Source organism: Cucurbita moschata, unplaced genomic scaffold (genome assembly GCF_002738365.1).
Source record: "Cucurbita moschata cultivar Rifu unplaced genomic scaffold, Cmos_1.0 Cmo_Scf00024, whole genome shotgun sequence".
NCBI lineage: Eukaryota > Viridiplantae > Streptophyta > Magnoliopsida > Cucurbitales > Cucurbitaceae > Cucurbita > Cucurbita moschata.
Window position 1 is genome coordinate 3,719,594 of NW_019268540.1, and position 18,321 is coordinate 3,737,914.

Consider the following 18,321-nt stretch of genomic DNA (forward strand, 5'->3'; position numbering starts at 1 on the left):
GTCCGCAAAGTTCGAATTTCTCACGCCTGACTTGTTCGTTAGATTCGAATAAGTACTGTACCATCATTGTCATGCTGCCGCAAGAGTGTGATTGTAACACGATGCATGGATGCAATTATTCCGTCACCATCGAAGAAACCTCAGAAACTAACCAAAAAGGCTTCACATTTAAAGCAAAAACGAGCAGGAGATCGCTCAGGCTCGATCCGCCCGACCATCTGCAGGATGTAGACTATCATTTGGCTGCCTTTGATATGCACGCCAAAGGTGATATATTGGTATTTGTACCTTAGTTCTTCCTGTAAGTGCTAATCTCCTTTGAAATCTATGAAGTGGGCTATCGAGGATTACTATAAAACTCTCATTTTCTCTCGCTACTTATTCTCTCTCTAGATAAGAAGCATAACGCATGATCATCGACAACCCTTTCTTTCCCATGGCATGAATTTCCACGAAATGAAAAACAGGCAGCATCGTCGTATGCTCGACATTTGTTGTCCTAGTTTATATCACGAAATACTGTTACAACCGATCTATCACCCAATCTACTTAAATAACCTGAAAGCTTGAACCCGCGCTGTTTAGAGAATGAGCTTCAAACATGTCTTGACGTTGAATTTAACGAATCGATTTAAAGTAGTTTTCTAAGTAATTGATAAAAGTATTTTTAAGCACGAGAAATATTGTTTCAAATACATTGTAAAATAAATAAACGACTTCAAATTTATTATTATTATTTTTAAGTTTTCAATAGAAATTATATTAGGAAATGAAAATTATTAATATTATTTTGAAAATATTATTTTTTCAAAGAGATGGAGAAAAATTAAGGAATTTCATATGTGCGAATCCTAAAAAATATAGTAATTTAAAATAAAATTTAAAGAATATTCATTTTTGACAAAAAAAAGAAAAAAAAAAGACAAAAGGGGAAAGATTATTTATTGATTTTTTTTTTCTTGAACCCGAAATTTCCGGGGAAGTTCACGCGCGCATTGCAATGTAAATTACAATATTGGGTATATAAATTAAATTTCCCAAAATTCCATTATTTATTATTAATAATATATTTTTTCCCCTTCTTCTTCCCCGTAGGGTTGCAGCAGATAAACGCCACCACTCCACAACGCACCTGTCTCTATAAACTCTCAACATACAAAGCTTAAAGTTCTTATTTTTTCACTTCATTTTCACTCTCCTCCATTTCCTCTGTTTCTCCTTCTTTCTCTGCAACAATGGGTGCGTCACTTCCACCCAAGGAGGCCAACCTCTTCAAGCTCATCGTCGTAAGTTTATCGATTCTTTTCTATGTGCTTCATCATCACTTTAATCATACTTCGATCGAAGTTAAATAGTTGTACCCCTCTTTCTTCTTCTTCTTTTCATTGGACAAACCCTAGATTTTTCTTGCTGAACTTTCGGCTAGTTTTGTATGTTCTTTCATTGAGGAATGTGGGGATTGGAGGAGAATTTGGACATTCTTTGATTGCATTTTTGTTTCATAGGAACTAGTGAATAAGTAAGCTACTTTTAATTTTAATTGGGTTGCGTACTACTTCAGTGGATAAGAATAACGTGATTTGGTCGGTTTTTTGTCGATATGATATTCATCAGCTGTGTTATTGGTCAATATTTGGAGAGGCTGTTTCAATGGTTAATTGAGTTTTGTGTTTTTTGTTATTATCTATTGTAGAAATCATACGAAACAAAACAGTACAAGAAGGGCCTGAAAGCAGCTGATCAAATATTGAAGAAGTTTCCCGAACATGGAGGTAGTTCCAACTCTTAGTTAATGATTATTCAATTCGAATTTGTATCTGGCATTCGTGTTAAAACGTTGTACCAGTCTTATATTTGTTATTTCTTTTCCACCCCCTCCCCCTCTTTTACTATCTTTAATATTTCTTATTTCTACACAATTTCAGAAACTCTATCCATGAAGGGGTTAACGTTGAATTGTATGGATCGTAAGCCTGAAGCATATGAACTCGTTCGATTAGGATTGAAGGTTTGTGCATTTTTTCATCATACTCGAAATTCATTGTTTTCATAATAGCTGATTTGTATCATAGTTCCTGGTCATCTAAGTTCTTGTTTTGATGCAGAATGACCTAAAAAGTCATGTTTGCTGGCATGTCTATGGTCTCTTATATCGTTCAGATAGAGAATACAGAGAGGCAATTAAATGTTACCGGAATGCCCTGAAAATAGATCCTGACAATATTGAAATTTTACGTGATCTGTCACTTCTACAGGTTTGAACTATATCTTGTTCTTTTAACCTGTGGTTTTCTGCATTATATTTGTGCAACATGGAAATATCATTCGTTAAATCTGAATCTTGATAATATACTTCTTTGCGGTGAATTTTTGGATGATACTTTGAGCTATTAACAATTATAAATTTACAAGACCATTTATTTGAAACCGAGAAACTATTACATTGATGTGAAATTTACAGGAACTAATGATCCAATTTAGGTTACTATTAGGAAAGTTTGTTCATTGTTATAAGTATTACTAAACAGCACCAAACCTCTGACAGTAGGACTTTGAACTATCTCAAGCAGAGTTTTCTTTTAGCTGTATGCAATATTAGTCACTGGGAAAACCACCCACTGAACTTCTCTGTCCTAAAATTTGTGGCTAACTGTTGACTTGGTGACTCTTACACTTTCTGCTGACTTAGATGTAGATGGCACTGCTATGGCCGTATAAATAGAGCATAAGTTTGTGGTGAAGTAACGTACAGACTCAGAGCTAATAGAAAATATAGCATAGGTGGTGATAAGAAGGAATGAAGAAAATAGTTTGAATTGGGTGCTAGAGGCTTGGTCTATTTAGAGAAAAGTTGATTTTCAGTTGGGAGTTGCAACAAATTGGAGTAAGAACGGTTGGACCAATTTGACAGATTATCATGCACAAAATCTTTTTTTCATTTGAAACATAGCCTCAGGATCAGTTCATCATTTTATTAGGGGGAGGGGGGAAATTAGTATGGCTAATGTAATGTCTTATCTTTTAGCCTTTCTCTATATCTTCCTTCTTGCCCTCTTAATGCATCTAATCTCATTTTATATGTACTTTTTAGAGATTCTTTCTTCCTTAGTTTCCTGATCTGGAACATGCATATTGGACCACGTTCTGGTGATCTTTATTTGATGTGTTTAATCTTAATTACTTTATCGTTATGATGCAATCATTTTCTTTATTATTTGATGTTTTGGGCATATGTTTTTGGCTCATTTTTTACCTTTAATTTTGCAGGCCCAAATGAGAGACTTGAAAGGCTTTGTTGAAACCAGACAGCAACTTCTGACCTTGAAACCAAACCATCGCATGAATTGGATTGGATTTTCTGTTGCTCATCACTTAAATTCAAAGTACGATCCTATCTGTTTGACTTGTAATATGTTCAATAGTTGTATGATTTATTTGGTATAGCTTCATAGATGAGATTCAGAATATGGATCCATTTATTTTATGACATTTGAGAATTTATACAAGTGAGTTTTCTATTTTTTTTTTCTTTCTCTAATTTTATTTTCAGAAAAAGGAGAATTATTAAACACCATCACCAGCAATGTCGGGGAAACTTTTTAAGCTCCCAAATCTTCCCAAAGAGCTCTGAAAAAAAAAAAAAATTACAAACAAAATTGAAGCTTATGAAAATAACAATTTTGTTCGATATCGATGTTCTTGAAAAATAGTTTAAGAAGTGTATGTATATGTATTTTAAAAAGTTATTTAAAACTACAGCTCATGGATTGGTTTTAATTTTGCTTTTGTTAGATAAAGAAGTTGAAAAACTTCTGACTTTAATATGAGAGAAAGTTCATTGTTCTATCTTATAGACTTAAGTAGATATTTCACTATTTTTGTAAAGGTTGCCAGATTATTTTGCTCAAGTATTTATTTTTTGTGTATTTGAGAGTATCACCTCTGGTTTTCTGCTTAACTTCTTTCTTTCACTTTTAGTCCATCAAAAGCAGTAGAAATTTTGGAAGCATACGAGGGTACACTTGAAGATGATTATCCACCAGAGAGTGAACGCTGTGAGCATGGAGAGATGCTTTTGTATAAGGTTTGTATATATATATTAGTCTGTTCTGTTAAAAAAGTTTGCTTTGTCAGTTCTTCTTGATGAAGTTTATGTACATGTCACAAGGTTGAGCTTTGTTGGCAATAATTACTAGCAAGTTTATTTTGGTTAATAATCCATTTGTATTCTTCTTTCAGATTTCTTTGTTGGATGAATGTGGTTTTTTTGAAAGAGCTCTTGATGAGTTGCACAAGAAAGAGCCAAAAATTGTAAGTTGGTCTTGTCAATGCCATCTCTTTGGGGTTCTCTTTAAACTAACATTTTCAGCGAACACAGGGTGTTATGTGTGATTTTTTATTATGAGGTTTTGTCTTGTTAGGCTTGTTTTAGGTGTTCAGTATCTTGTAACTTTTGAATTACTTTAATTAATCGTTACATTTTATTCTTTTGGATTGGAATCACTTTTTATAGTTACTGGGTTTGCTCCTTAACTTGGGCTGTTTTTTGTATCCCTTATTGTAAGTTTCATGATTCTGAATGAAAGTTTGGTTTCTATTGAGAAAGAACTTTTGAAGGAAAAGTTTGTCTTTCTTGTCTGAACAAAACTATGAAACAAAGAGAGAGAACCAGCAGTACTAACCAATCTGGCTCATTTACAGGTTGACAAATTGTCTTATAAGGAACAAGAGGTTTCTCTGTTGGTAAAGCTTGGACGTCTAGAAGAAGGCAAAAATTTATACAAGACACTACTTGCCATTAATCCTGACAATTACAGGTATTAGATGGGTTTAATTTTCTTCATTGATATTATTTAGGATGTGAATCTCCTGCTGCCTTTCTTTGAGTAAAAAGATCTCAAACTATATGGCTTTTATGGAACATCAAAAGATGGACACTCTACTTTTTTGGCTCTAAGGCATTGGAGGAACGGGAAGGGAATTGGTTAAGTTTATTTCCTATTCCACAGGTTGATAGTTTTCATATTTAAACATTGAGTTCAATAAGAAAAAAAAAAAGCGATTTTGAGGATGCTTACTCATCATAAAACCATGTTCGTTCTTTATTTATTGTATCTTCAGTTTCTTTTTTCTTTTTCCCCGTTTTTATAAGAGAAGAACAGTTTATTAACTGCTTGAGAAATCTCAGATAGCAGACTTCCACATAACTATGTTATCTTTCTATTTCCCACAAAGGTGTATGCTCACCCCATGAATGTCTTACATATTTAAATTTCTGATTATATATTATTTATAAACCATGATCGGCTGGCCCAATGGCGATCAACGACTCAATGAAAAAGTGGGCCTAGACTGAATGAGTTTAAGCCAAAGTGACTACCTACCTATGGTTTAATATCTTACAAGTTTTCTTAGTAACCAAATGTGGTAAGCTTAGACAGTTGTTCTGTGAGATTAGTTGAGATGTATATAAGTTGGCTTAGACATTTACGGATGTAATATATACACACACACTTCATTTCATCATTTCACTCCATATAAATACGCACACTTTAATTATAATCACATATCTTTTATTGTGACTTTTTAAATGAAAAATTTGGCCTGGAAATCCATTAGATTAGGTTCCAGATGATGCTATTTTTTTCTTGCCACTGATTAGATACTATGAAGGGCTGCAAGTTTGTATTGGGCTAGTTTCAAAAAATTCTGAGTATGCTCCAGAAGACATTGAACGGTTAGATGAATTATACAAATCTTTGGGGCAGCAAAATGGGTGGTCATCTGCTGTTAAGGTATGAAATCTTGACCAATATTCTTTTGAGCTCTTTTAACTCATTTTCCAATTTTGTTGCTTGAGTTTAATGTTGGCTTGGGAATTATAATTGGCTCATTCTAGAACTTGACATGAATAAGATTTATAACTGCAAGCATATCTTTTTCTCGCTCTTGTAGAAATGATAACTTTGGCATGACATGTTATTCAACAATGCGTCTGTTTTTAAAAATTAGTTTTGAATAAATTAAAAGTCATCCTTATGTGCATCTTGGTATGCCCTGTATGTCCTTAGGACATGACCCCAGAGCGTCCTTTTTCTAGAATTTGGTAGTTGAGGAGGTCTAAAGGAACTCACTTATATGTAAAGGCATCTTTTTGTTTTTCCCCCTCTCTTCGTTCCTCCTTCCCTCCTGAGGTAGGATGCCTTATGTTCAATTTATGTTTAGTAGAATCCCAATGTCCCATTTTACCCTTTTCAAAATCATATTAGTAGAATCCTGAGGTAGGGCCATCACTGCTTATGCCTCCCTCATTTTTAATTTCACAAAACTCTTGATGAGAATGGTAGAACTTATGAGGACCTGCCATTATTTACTCACACGACGAGGGATCAGTCCTCCATTTTCTATGACTTTGCCCTAGGGCTTGGTCATTTGGTGTGGAATATTAAGTCTTTTGGTGTGTTTCTTACAAAGCATTGTTTATTATATTTACATTGTCTACAATGTTTTTGTGGTGGTGAAAAAATAAATAAAAGAGGAAGTCTTTAACATTGATGGGGAGCTTGGTACTGTTTCAATATGGAATGATGAAAGAGGAAACGTTGGCAAATATTCCATTGGATTGTGAGTCAGTTTCAATGTGCAAATGAAAATCTTTTTGTGTAATAGTCTCCTAAGTTATTGGAAGAAATCAGTGTAAGATTATCACTGATTCTAAGGAGGAAGAAAAAAAAAAGCCAAAGGAAGAGATTGTTGAAGTTAGTGAATTGCGTGCTTGATTGTCCTTTTGCCCAAAATTTCGTGTTCTACATGAGACGGTGCTTTAAACCCTCAATTTGGGGTTAGTGGAGGCTTATTATGGAAAACAGGTTCCTTTATCTCATCGTGTGGAATTTGGTTAGGAAGAAACAAAAAAACACTGGTTTTTTTTGGAAGGGGGTGAGTGTTTGGCCCGCTTTTGTGCAGTGGCATGGATACATGAAACTATTATTTTATGCAATCGTTTCTTGTAATACCTACAAATAATTTTCCTTATTGTATTAGTTTGTCCATCTAGTTGTTGTACACCTTATTTTCCAAGTGGTCATATTATGTTTATTTCTGCACCTCTGAATGAAAGATGCTTCTATTATTAAGAGAGAGAACTCTGTTGTCATTGTCCTTCATATTACTACTAGATTACTTACATTGTAACTGTTATTATTGTCCATCACGAGACCTTTTCTAGTTTAAATTTCTTGATGCAAGTGGCTCTTTTGCAGAGATTACCACTTGATTTTCTGCAAGGTGACAAATTTAGAGATGCGGCTGATACTTATATTCGGCCTCTCTTAACCAAGGTACTTATGTTATGGCTATTCGTTTTGTTTCTTGGTTATCAAATTTGTAATGGACGCTGAAATTTAATGAATCTGTTTGTTATTTGCTTCAGGGAGTTCCTTCTTTGTTCTCTGATCTTTCCCCTTTGTATGATCAGCCTGGAAAGGTTAGTTTGCCCATTCCTTTCTTTTTTCTTTCTTTCTGTCTTTGAAGAATAGTTTTGAAACCCTCGAATGGAATTTTTAGAATGTGTGTATTGCTTGAAAAATCAACTCAATTAATTTTTCTAATGTTCCTTTCAATGAACTCTTATTCAGGCGGACATACTAGAGCAATTAATTCTTTGGTTGGAGAATTCAGTCAGGTCAAGCGGTCAATACCCTGGCAGGTAATATTTCTTTTTTCTTTGTTACTGGTACAAGTATTTACCCTTTTGTAGAAGATTGAGATACTCATCAAAACTCCATTTTTTTTTTTTAACTCTTATATCCCACTTGGAAAGTGCAATGACCTGCCTTCTTAGTTGGTTGATTTGCATCATTTTTAAAATTTGGTATATCAAAGGATTATAAAGAAAAAAGAGGTACAAATTGAAGGATAAGACACTCTACCATGAAATCCAATGGATTGGTGAAGATTTTTTTTTTCATTGATTTAGAATATAAAGGATCAGTAATTGTTCATCAATGTCATCGATTTTGTGCACTGTATGGCTTCATTTTGGTAAAAACGAGTTCATCTTCTGTAGTAATCCTCTTTTATCTTCAGTGCTGATTGGAGGGCTTCTTGTAACCTTGGCAGAAATTCATGCAAATTTCTTGATCCAGTGCTGATTGGAGTGCTGCTTGAATTAATTTCTGTTTTCTATAAAAAGTGAAAATATATATAATAAATGAGTTTGAATCAAGTACTAGATCTAGAATATCAAAACAACAATATCTAAAGATTCTTCATCATTATAAGGCTTTCTTCACTATGATGATTCCACGGAACGTTAATCCAACGAACCTTTACCTTTGGCACAATGCAAATAGGATCTGAGTTAAGAAGTCTTGGTTTTATTCAGAGACCCTCTGAAGTTTAGGCAAGGGAATATCCAGTCACCTATTTTATCTTTTTTAAAGTAATTTTGGTTTCTTACACAAACAAAGACCCTCCATAGTTAAAAAGTTGAGCCATCTTCTCCAAAGTTATCTTTGTAAATACTACTTTTGAGGAGATACAGCTAATGGAGTTTTAACCTTTTCACTTCTTCAAAACCGCTGAGCTTCTCTAGGAAGAAGGTTCACTAAAGAACTTCCAACTTTGTAGGGATTCTTTTACAACCAAAATTTCATTAGAAAAATGAAGCATGTTGAAGTAAATAATAAATGACTTAAAGAGAGTGAGTTCAAGTCATGTGGCACCAATTAGGCTTCCCGTCTTTTTATTTGTTTGTTAAGTGTAATATTGGGGAGGGTTTGATTGCTTATTTTCAGAAAAATTGGTGGGTGGGCGAGATTCCCCTTCATGAGTTAGTTTCCTTGTTTATATCATATCTTCCACTAAAACATTTATTTTGTGGATTTTGTTCTTCCATCCCTTGAACTCTCTGCCTCGTTGTTTTTGGGTTTTACATGTCATCTTTCTGATGGTGAGGTCGTGAGACTTCTTTTTATTCTCCATAATCTGTGTGTGCCTTGTGGGGTTAGAGACTTGGTTATGGATCCGAATCCTTCTTGTATTCTTTCTTTTGGTTGTTGTTGGCCCCTACCTCACCCCGTCCCACCTCTACTTTCTCCTTTATTTGGAAGATTAAAATGACGTTATGTACGGGAGAGTCAGCACTATGGATTGTGTCCAAAAACATTCTTCTTCTTATCCTTGAATTGGCGTTTTCTTTGTAGGCGTCAGTCTGAGGATTTGCATCACCTTCTTTGGGGATGCCTATTTGTTCAGTCCCTTTGGACCTGTTGGTTGGATCCTCTTAATTTATATTTGGTTTGAAATAGGAACTATGCTGCTCTAATTGAGGAGAATCTCTCTTGGGTTTCCCTTTTTGTGATAAAGGCAAAGTTTTGTGACATGCTAGCTTCTTAGCAATCTCGTGAGGAGTTTGGCTTGAGAGAAATAGCAGTATCTTGAGGAAAATTGAGAGGTCTTGTGATGAGGCTTCGGAGTTGGTGAGGTTTGATGCTTCTTTGTGGATGTGGGTTAGAAGACCTTTTTATAATTATGAGCTTGGTTTGATTTTGCTGGATTGGAGTCCCTTCGTTTAGTCCTTGGGATTTCCTTTGCATTGACTTGTTTTTGTATCCCATGTTTTTTCTCTCATGTTTCTCAACAAAAGTTTGATTTCTTATTAAAAAAAAAAAGAAGAGAGAGCCCTTTGTTTCTCAGTACCTACTATGTACCCAAGTAATATGTTCTATAACATTTACCGGATTTTTCATGCCTGGTGAGTAAAGCATTAGACAGAAATCAGGCTTCCGTTCCAAAAATATTTCTATCTGGCATGGTATAGGGGTTATATTATTATTTATAACCTTTATTTAATTCCCATTGATGATCCACCTGGGATGGCTTTTTTACCCCAATTAAAGAAAAAGAAAGTAGTATCATTTCACAGGGAAAGGGATGTTGAAGAAATGTTTTTCCAATTACTGAAATATTTATTTCTGTTTCTACCTCTTGATGTTCTTTGCTACAGTACCGAAAAGGAACCCCCATCAACACTCATGTGGATTTTGTTCTTACTGGCTCAGGTTAGTGTTTGTCAGTTTGATGATTACTTTGACACTGTTTTTTCTGGCGACTTATTTATTTGAATATTCATTATGCTTACGACATTTTGTGTTCAGCATTATGACAGAAGGGGCCAATATGACATTGCTCTCTCCAAGATTGATGAGGCTATAAAGCACACTCCAACTGTCATCGACTTGTACTCTGTAAAGGTGATGCAGAATGGGGAAAACAACGTTGCCATTGATTATGATCATAGTAGTAGTTGTTGTCTTATGTGTGAAAATACGCATCTCTTATTGAAGCTTGTGGTCTTGAATTAAGTGAAATTCCTTCAACTTCTTAAGGATTTTTTTTTGTTTTTTTTTAAATCAAATTTCCTGAGAGCTCTTTTTGAGGCTTTGCAATCTAATTTGGTGGTTCAAGTTTTGGGACTTTTACTTTTGAAGTTTCATAGTTGAATTGTTAGTTTTTGGAGGAGGTTCTTAGCCAACTTTTTATTGTTTGGTTATTTTTTATTTTTATCTTTAGCTGTTGTGATTGTTTTTGGAGTTTGCTTTGGAGCCGAGCTTTGATTTATTGGTCCTGTTTGTTTCTTGGCCATTCTCTTTTATTTGTATTCGCTTTATGATCTTGTCTGTTTTCTGGTTCTAGTTCGTTTTATTCCCCTCTGCAGTTTGTACCCTTCGAACATTTTCCTTTTTGTTGTATCAAGGAGAAATTGTTTCTGGTTACAAAAGTAGTAGTTGTTTTACAATGGTCGGGGATGTCTTCCTGTTATAAAGGATTAATTTTTGTACACTTTAATTTAATTAGGTTTTCTTAAAATGATTAGCAGTTGACGTTTGATATACATAGGCAATCAATGTGCAATACCAGGCATCTTTAAGTATTTAACGTTACATATTGAACTTGTGATGAAACTTATTCTCAAAACTTGGTTTTCATAATAAGATTTTTGTAAATAATAATTATGATACTTTTTTAGAACTTGTGATTAAGGTTTTCTTCATTTTTTAATGATTCAGGTTCATGTTTGATTTTTATTTTTCTATGTATTGTTACACTACAGAGTCGCATATTGAAGCATGCTGGTGATGCAGCTGCTTCTGCTGCATTGGCAGATGAAGCTAGGTGTATGGATCTTGCAGATCGGTACATAAATAGTGAATGTGTCAAGCGTATGCTGCAGGCAGATCAGGTTTTACTATGATTTTACTCCTTCAATTTCTGCATTTGATATTTTGTCTGATGCACGACTTAGTTACTTACGTACTATCATTGGGCTTTGCTATTATTGTTTCCCAAACACCTTCATACTTGAAGGTGGCCTTGGCAGAAAAAACGGCAGTTTTGTTCACAAAAGACGGAGATCAGCACAACAATCTCCATGATATGCAATGCATGTGGTTTGTCTCCATCCTCTGCCATGTCTGTCAACTATTCTATATCATTGTTCTCAATTTCAACTAATGGGGATCTCTCTCTTTGTTTTGGGGTAAAGGTATGAACTTGCATCTGGTGAAAGTTACTTCCGCCAAGGAGATCTTGGACGGGCTCTGAAGAATTATTTGGCTGTCGAGAAGCATTATGCTGATATTACCGAAGATCAGTTTGACTTTCATTCTTATTGCTTACGGAAGATGACTCTGCGTGCATATGTTGATATGCTCAGGTTCCAAGATCGATTGCATTCTGAGCCATATTTTAAAAAAGCAGCTATAGGGGCCATCAGGTGAAACCTTTTTGTGGGACCTATTTGGTTTTCTTTTTCTTCTGTTTGCATCGTTTGATCCAATAAGACATCTCGCCATTCTTGCTCTCCAACTAAGATGCACATATTTAAAATAATGTAATTTCTAAGAATGTGGACAGAATGGCAAGGACACGACTATCAAAATATGTTTATTTAAGTTCATTTAATTTTTTGCACATTTCGATGCCTTTCATGTTAGAAACTCAATGTTCCAAATGTAATAAAAAGAAAAGAACAAAATATTGAATATGTATGAGAAGGTGTAGTAGCTATTCACATATTTCTCTAATTTACCTTCTATGCATGCTTCAAAAAGATTATGAAAGATCTAATACATGTAGTTGAAGTAGAAGATTATAATTATTAAACTTAATTAGATCTGATGTTTCATTGATTGAGTTCACAAAAATGACCGCAAATTTAACAGAAGATTTAAACTTCAATCTGACAAAGATTTAGTCTTTTGTTCGTTTATGCTATCATTTTTGCATTCTTCCTTTCATTATTTTGATGAAATGCTTACATGGTTTCTTACCCTGTTTACAAAAATGTCCGCAAATTTAACAGAAGATTTAAACTTTAGTCTGACGAAGGATAAAAGAAATAATTACACCACTTGGGAGCCTTTACAAGAAGAGCCTCCATAAATTTATCAAAAGATTTAGTCTTTTTTTCGTACACGCCACTATCGTTGTTGCATTCTTCCTTCCATTATTTTGGCAAAAAGCTTACATGGTTTCTTACTTTTGAGGTGCAGATGCTATATCAAGTTATATGATTCTCCTCCAAAATCAAGTACTGCAGAGGATGATAGTATGTCAAATTTGCTTCCTTCTCAGAAAAAGAAGATGAGGCAAAAGCAGAGGAAGGCTGAAGCACGAGCTAAGAAAGTATTGTGTTTTATTACTGTAGCTGTTGTTGGAGGCTTTTCTATGTTGATTTCTAATGTACTCTGTTTCACATTAGGAGGCATATGTGAAAAATGAAGAAACAAATAATTCCGGTGTCTCGAAGTCTGGGAAACGGAATGTCAAACCTGTTGATACAGACCCACATGGAGAAAAATTGGTGCAGGTTGCTTTCTGTCTGTTGTGTATGTGATCGGGTTGGTTTGTGAAGCTCCATAAATTTGATTTTCAAATTTATTTAGGTTGAAGATCCATTACTGGAGGCTACAAAGTACTTGAAGTTACTTCAGAAGCATTCTCCCGATTCCTTGGACACACACGTACTTTCTTTTGAAGTGAATATGAGAAAGCAGAAAATTTTACTTGCCTTTCAGGTGTGTTATACATTTTAAATCAGATCTAGGGATTCCCCCTACCTTTCTTCAGAATAATCTCCCTATCTGTGTTATATGAAAATTGAATCTGACGAGTAACTTTTGGCCAAAATAGTTGCCACAGCTGTGACTTAAATCTGTTTTTTTTCTGCCCAAGTTTATTCGAAACATTATCTTTTGCGCTCGTGCTTTCCTGTAGGCTGTAAAGCAGCTTCTAAGGTTGGATGCGGAACACCCAGATTCTCATCGTTGTTTGGTATGTGTTGCATCTGATGTGTTTAGTTTCATAAGGCTACTAGGAGGCTGTTTGATATGTTATCTTTGTTGATTTTTTTTCTTTAATGTTTTTTAATCCAATGGGTTATCTGAATACTTACACTTGCAAGATTGTTTTTTAAAAAAGGACGACTCATTTTAGTCAAATTTGTAATACATTTTTTTATAAAAGCAAAATTCCTTATATTTTACTCGTTATTTCAAAATTAAGAAAAATAAAACGAGGTTTAGAAAATGGAATAAAATAAGGAATTTGTATTTTTCTCTTAACACAACTTTTCTTTCTAGGTACTCTGATAGACACATGCCAAAAAATTTAATACCTTATGAATTATCTTGGAAACTAAATGTAGTAGGGCTAGATGGTACTCTCGTGAGAATAGTCAAGGTGTGTGGTGTATGCAAGCTAGTATATATGTGTATCAAAACAGTAAAATATATATAGATAACTAACCATGCTCTTTCATTACACTCTCTAAACCTCCTTTCGCTCTTTCTGTCAGCATCTTGTATGACTCTCAAAAATACAATTAAATTTATCATACTTCTCATTATAATGGATTCTACAAATAAGATATTACATTTTAATTCTGCTAGGACATGCATTTTCAGATTCAAGAAACATAATGGATACTACATTCGTGTGTTGTATCTCTTGTTTTTATTAACTTTTTTTTTAGAAAAGAAAATTATTTTATGAATAGATGTTTCTTTTGCTGACAGCTTATATGTGTATTTTCTATGTGCACGTCTTTAACGTGTTTGAATGTTGTGGGTTGTTTAAAGCTCCTATGAATTTGTACGCAGATCAAGTTTTTCTGCAAGGTGGACTCAATGCCCGCTCCAACAACTGATGGTGAAAAACTTATTTGGAGTGTCTTAGATGCAGAGCGTCCTCTGATCAGGTTTTAAAATTTCTTTATGAGTTACACCTTGTGTTTATTCTGTGCTTTACTCTAAATGGCTCTATCTACTCCTATTGCAGTCAAGTGCATGAAAGATCATTGATGGAGGCAAATGAAGTTTTTCTTGAGAAACATAAAGGTTATCATCGTCTGTATTGCAGTCCCATATACCATAATACTGAATATTTAATTTTAATAACTTTTGACACATATGGGATATCTTGTTCTTGGCCATTTTATATCTTTTCTTTTTTGGGAAAGAAAAGCAATGCTATTCATTTCAGTATTGAAAAATCATCAACAAAATACTTCTGATTAGAAAACTAAATCCTCAAAGATCCAAAGTAACCTATAAATACAAACGATGAAAATGGTTAGGCTCTTTTCAACTCTAAAACCTTCCTGAAAGGGTAATACAGAAATAATTAAAAAAGCCCACTCCCGGGAATTCAAATACGATTTCTGAACATAATTCTTCACTCATCTAAGCTTCCTCTTTTTGAAAAAGGATAATCGTTTGAATATTTGGAAAGAGCACTCTATGAGGCCGCTTCCTATTGAAATGGTGTATAGCTCCATATTGTGTTTGGATTACTCTATACATTTTGCCATGTGTTTGCATCTGTGCTTCTTAGCCCACATCTCCATAGATGTATGTCTGTTTTTATACCTTTTAAAACAATTTTTTTTTTCTACTGCAGATTCCTTGATGCATAGAGCTGCAGTTGCAGAAATGCTAAATTTATTAGAACCTCAGAGAAAATCTGAGGCTATCAAATTGATTGAAGAGTCGACAAACAACATGGTGCCAAGGTTGTACATTTTTATTGAGTCCTATTATTTTTTGTCTATACCGGATATATCTAGATTTGTTGCTTCGCACAAGTAATGGAATTAAGATTTGGTATTATTAGAAATGGAGCACTTGGGCCAATTAGGGAGTGGAAGCTCAAGGAGTGCATTGCCATTCACAAGCTCCTCGAAACAGGCCTTGTTGACCATGCTGCTGCATCAAGTAAGCAAAGGAGATCCCTGCCTATTCATGTGTCCAATTACTTTTTAATTTTAAACTTAGTCATAGCGTGCATCGTTAAAGGTTTGATCATTCTCTTATAAGCAGGAATTTATAGTATTTCTAATGATATTATTTGTTTGTTAAGTTCTTTATATTCATTGTATAAGATTTATCCTACTTTAGTTTCAAGTAGTTGCTCTTAAGGATATGGTGCAGATCCTTATATCTACTACATAGGATAGACCTGTGCAGCCCCAACAAAGCGGAAGAATGCTTTCGACTGCAATCCAAAGTGTGAACTTTTCTAGCCAAGCATAAATTGACCTCATAGTAAGATGGTACTCGAAGGGAACATAATACAAACGAGACAATCGTCCAACCACAATCTTTCATGAAATACAACCAACAATCCCCCTCAAAATAGGCATTCCTGCTATCCTCAGTGGTAACAGAACACAAATTGAGAAGTGAACGGGTAGCCACCACTCTCATCATTAGCAATAGTTGCTATCAGACTCCCCGTGGCAACTGCCGTTACTTATTCATACCTTTATCTCATCATTAGCAATGGTTTCTCTGCCATTATTTAGTTTACTTCATCTCATCTCTAGCAGTAGTTGCCATCAGAATGAGTTAGCAACTTTCAAAATCAAGCTGTTAGGCTCATAACCAGGTTCAGTCTTTATTGTACTTGAATAAAAGATCAAGTGGTTTTTTTAGGTATCTTGATGGTATGATGGTAGCACCCAAATATGTATATGTTGTGGCAAAAGTGGAGGACTGGACTAGTTGTAAGGTGAAGATTGCATTTTGAGGCTAATGCCCCACTTAATGGAATGGAAGTCAATTCAGAAGTTGTTTGTGGGAGGAAATTTGGTATGAAGCTGGAAATCAATACTTGTTTCCCCCAACAACGTATAAATATTTACCAGATCTTTTTTTCGTATTACCGTTGTGTGGGATATTTGAGCGGTAATGTGTAAATTTCAAATGTTAGTTATGTTAGTCACCCACAGTAAATTTTTTTTATCACCGTGCTGGTTGAGCATATGAACATGGCTAGGTTGTAAATATTAAATAACAAACAAGATTTCTCTCTGTAATTTATACTCTCCCTATTTTAATGGTGGAGGGAGGTTTGACAAAGTATGATGGTGGCACACTGGCATATAGCAGTAGATAGTAATTCTTCATTTTGTAACACAATAGTGTGAGTTATTTATATATTCTAATCTTGTGTTGTTTGTTGCGAACGTGAATGTTACCGTAGGATGGAAAACCCGATGTTTGGAGTTATTCCCTTACTCGGCCTACTTTGAAGGCAGTCTCAGCTCTGCCGTACCAAACTCGGTGAACAACCAAACATTCAAAGATGCAGAAATGATCGGTGCCAATCGAAATGCCAGCTCTGTTTCAGATAATGGGAAGCTTGATGGATTCAAGGATCTTACTATTTGACCGTGATGCCTAATGCCAACCACAATATTGTTGCATTTGCAGGTTCATTTTTGAGATGATATATGTCCTTACATGATTCAAAAGCATCATTCAGAAAGCTGCCTAGAGTCCGTTAATTACTTGCAAAGAATCAACGACCACCGTCACGTGCTAGGTTCATAGCTAGCTGCGGCGATTCGGTTTGTAGTTTGTTGAAGATCATATTTTGCTCTCTTTTTTTCTTCACCCCTTTTATTTATTTTCTTTTCTTTACCCATTTCTACCTTTGCCTTGCCCAATTCTCTGATATGTATTCCTTCTGGAAATGTGTATAACTTCCAGTTCCCATTGCATTTGGAGGGTCGACATTTTCAGTTGCTCACAATTTTTGTAGATTCTAGACAAGGATGATGATGTATGTGGGTTTTGCTCCAATCCAATATCTGAGGTTATACTTATGTGAAGAGAGCTAAGATTCTTTCCCATTCTCCATGTCCTCCATGGTTATACGGTCATCCTGGGACGTAGAGATACTGAACTTAACATAGTACTTCGTCGGTCGATTTGACTATTGCTTTGTTATGTATAAACACCTGTATGGAAATTTTTGCTATGGAATTACTGATCAACTTTTATGTATTTGCCTTAAAGATTATACACCGTCATCTGATGATCATATCTGCAGGACAGGTTTTGGCAGCCAAGAGTGAGTCATTACATAAATTGAAATGATTCTTGAAGGAGCTGTAGTTTAGTCATTACAAGTGCAAATATTTGAATTGATGATTCACATTAATCAAGCAAAACCTGACCAAACCAACCCAAACGCGGTTCGGTTATGGTTCGACTCTGGCAGTCTGCTGCAATTTGGAAAGTTATGAAGTCGACTACAGTCGATCAGTGTGACTCGAGTTGAGCGAATATGGTAAGTCTCATTTTGATCTTTTTTCCCTCTAGATTTCGTCGTTTGCTCTCTACTCGTACAGTGATACGTGTGTCGTTTAGGCTTATGGTTCTGTTTCCCTTCCACTGCCCTTCTGCCTTCTAAATTCGATTAGTCTTTCTATTCTACAGAATTTTTTCCTTTCCTTAAATGATTTTGAAGCTTGACTCTGAAGTTGAGCAGATAAACCATAGCCCCACGTGTGCGCACACACAATAATAACAACAATAATTCCTCGCTTGGTTGATCGATCAAATCATCCATTGCCCAATAATTAGAATTATTCAAGTAATAAGTTAGTATTATTTGAGTAATTACTTAGTAAAATGATAATGAATTAATTGTGGCATAGCCCATTGATTAGGTATGCATTTATAAGACATTATACATTAGGTATGCAATTTATAGTGTAGGGAATGCTACAATTTGCATACTAAAATCATCATTATTTGATGTATTATCCATTAGAATTGTGAAGAAAGGATTCATGAGGTTTGTGGAGGACCATTACTTTACTGGAACTCAAAATCTGTTCTTTCTTCTCTAACTGCAACTCCCAAGGATATTGTAGCTATGATTTTTTCGATTCAAGTATAGAATTTCGCTCGAGGCTAATACTTGGAAGTCAATCTTATCAATAATATCATATTAACGAGTGATGGT

At 34.8% G+C, this 18,321-nt stretch overlaps 1 protein-coding gene across 1 annotated transcript; it reads left to right on the forward strand.

Annotated features, from left to right (window-relative positions):
- The first annotated feature begins 1,074 nt into the window (after positions 1-1,074).
- On the forward strand, positions 1,075-17,354 carry LOC111460937 (N-terminal acetyltransferase A complex auxiliary subunit NAA15-like). Its single transcript, XM_023104314.1, has 26 exons — positions 1,075-1,286; positions 1,694-1,772; positions 1,926-2,008; positions 2,106-2,255; positions 3,268-3,383; positions 3,979-4,084; positions 4,240-4,311; positions 4,702-4,817; positions 5,663-5,795; positions 7,263-7,340; positions 7,433-7,486; positions 7,638-7,708; positions 10,010-10,064; positions 10,161-10,256; positions 11,117-11,245; positions 11,371-11,453; positions 11,549-11,779; positions 12,558-12,690; positions 12,767-12,874; positions 12,951-13,082; positions 13,282-13,338; positions 14,166-14,263; positions 14,344-14,402; positions 14,965-15,076; positions 15,178-15,278; positions 16,549-17,354. Exons 1-26 carry the CDS (start codon positions 1,236-1,238, stop codon positions 16,734-16,736), a joined length of 2,691 nt encoding a protein of 896 aa, XP_022960082.1. The 5' UTR covers positions 1,075-1,235; the 3' UTR covers positions 16,737-17,354.
- Positions 17,355-18,321: the final 967 nt, after the last annotated feature.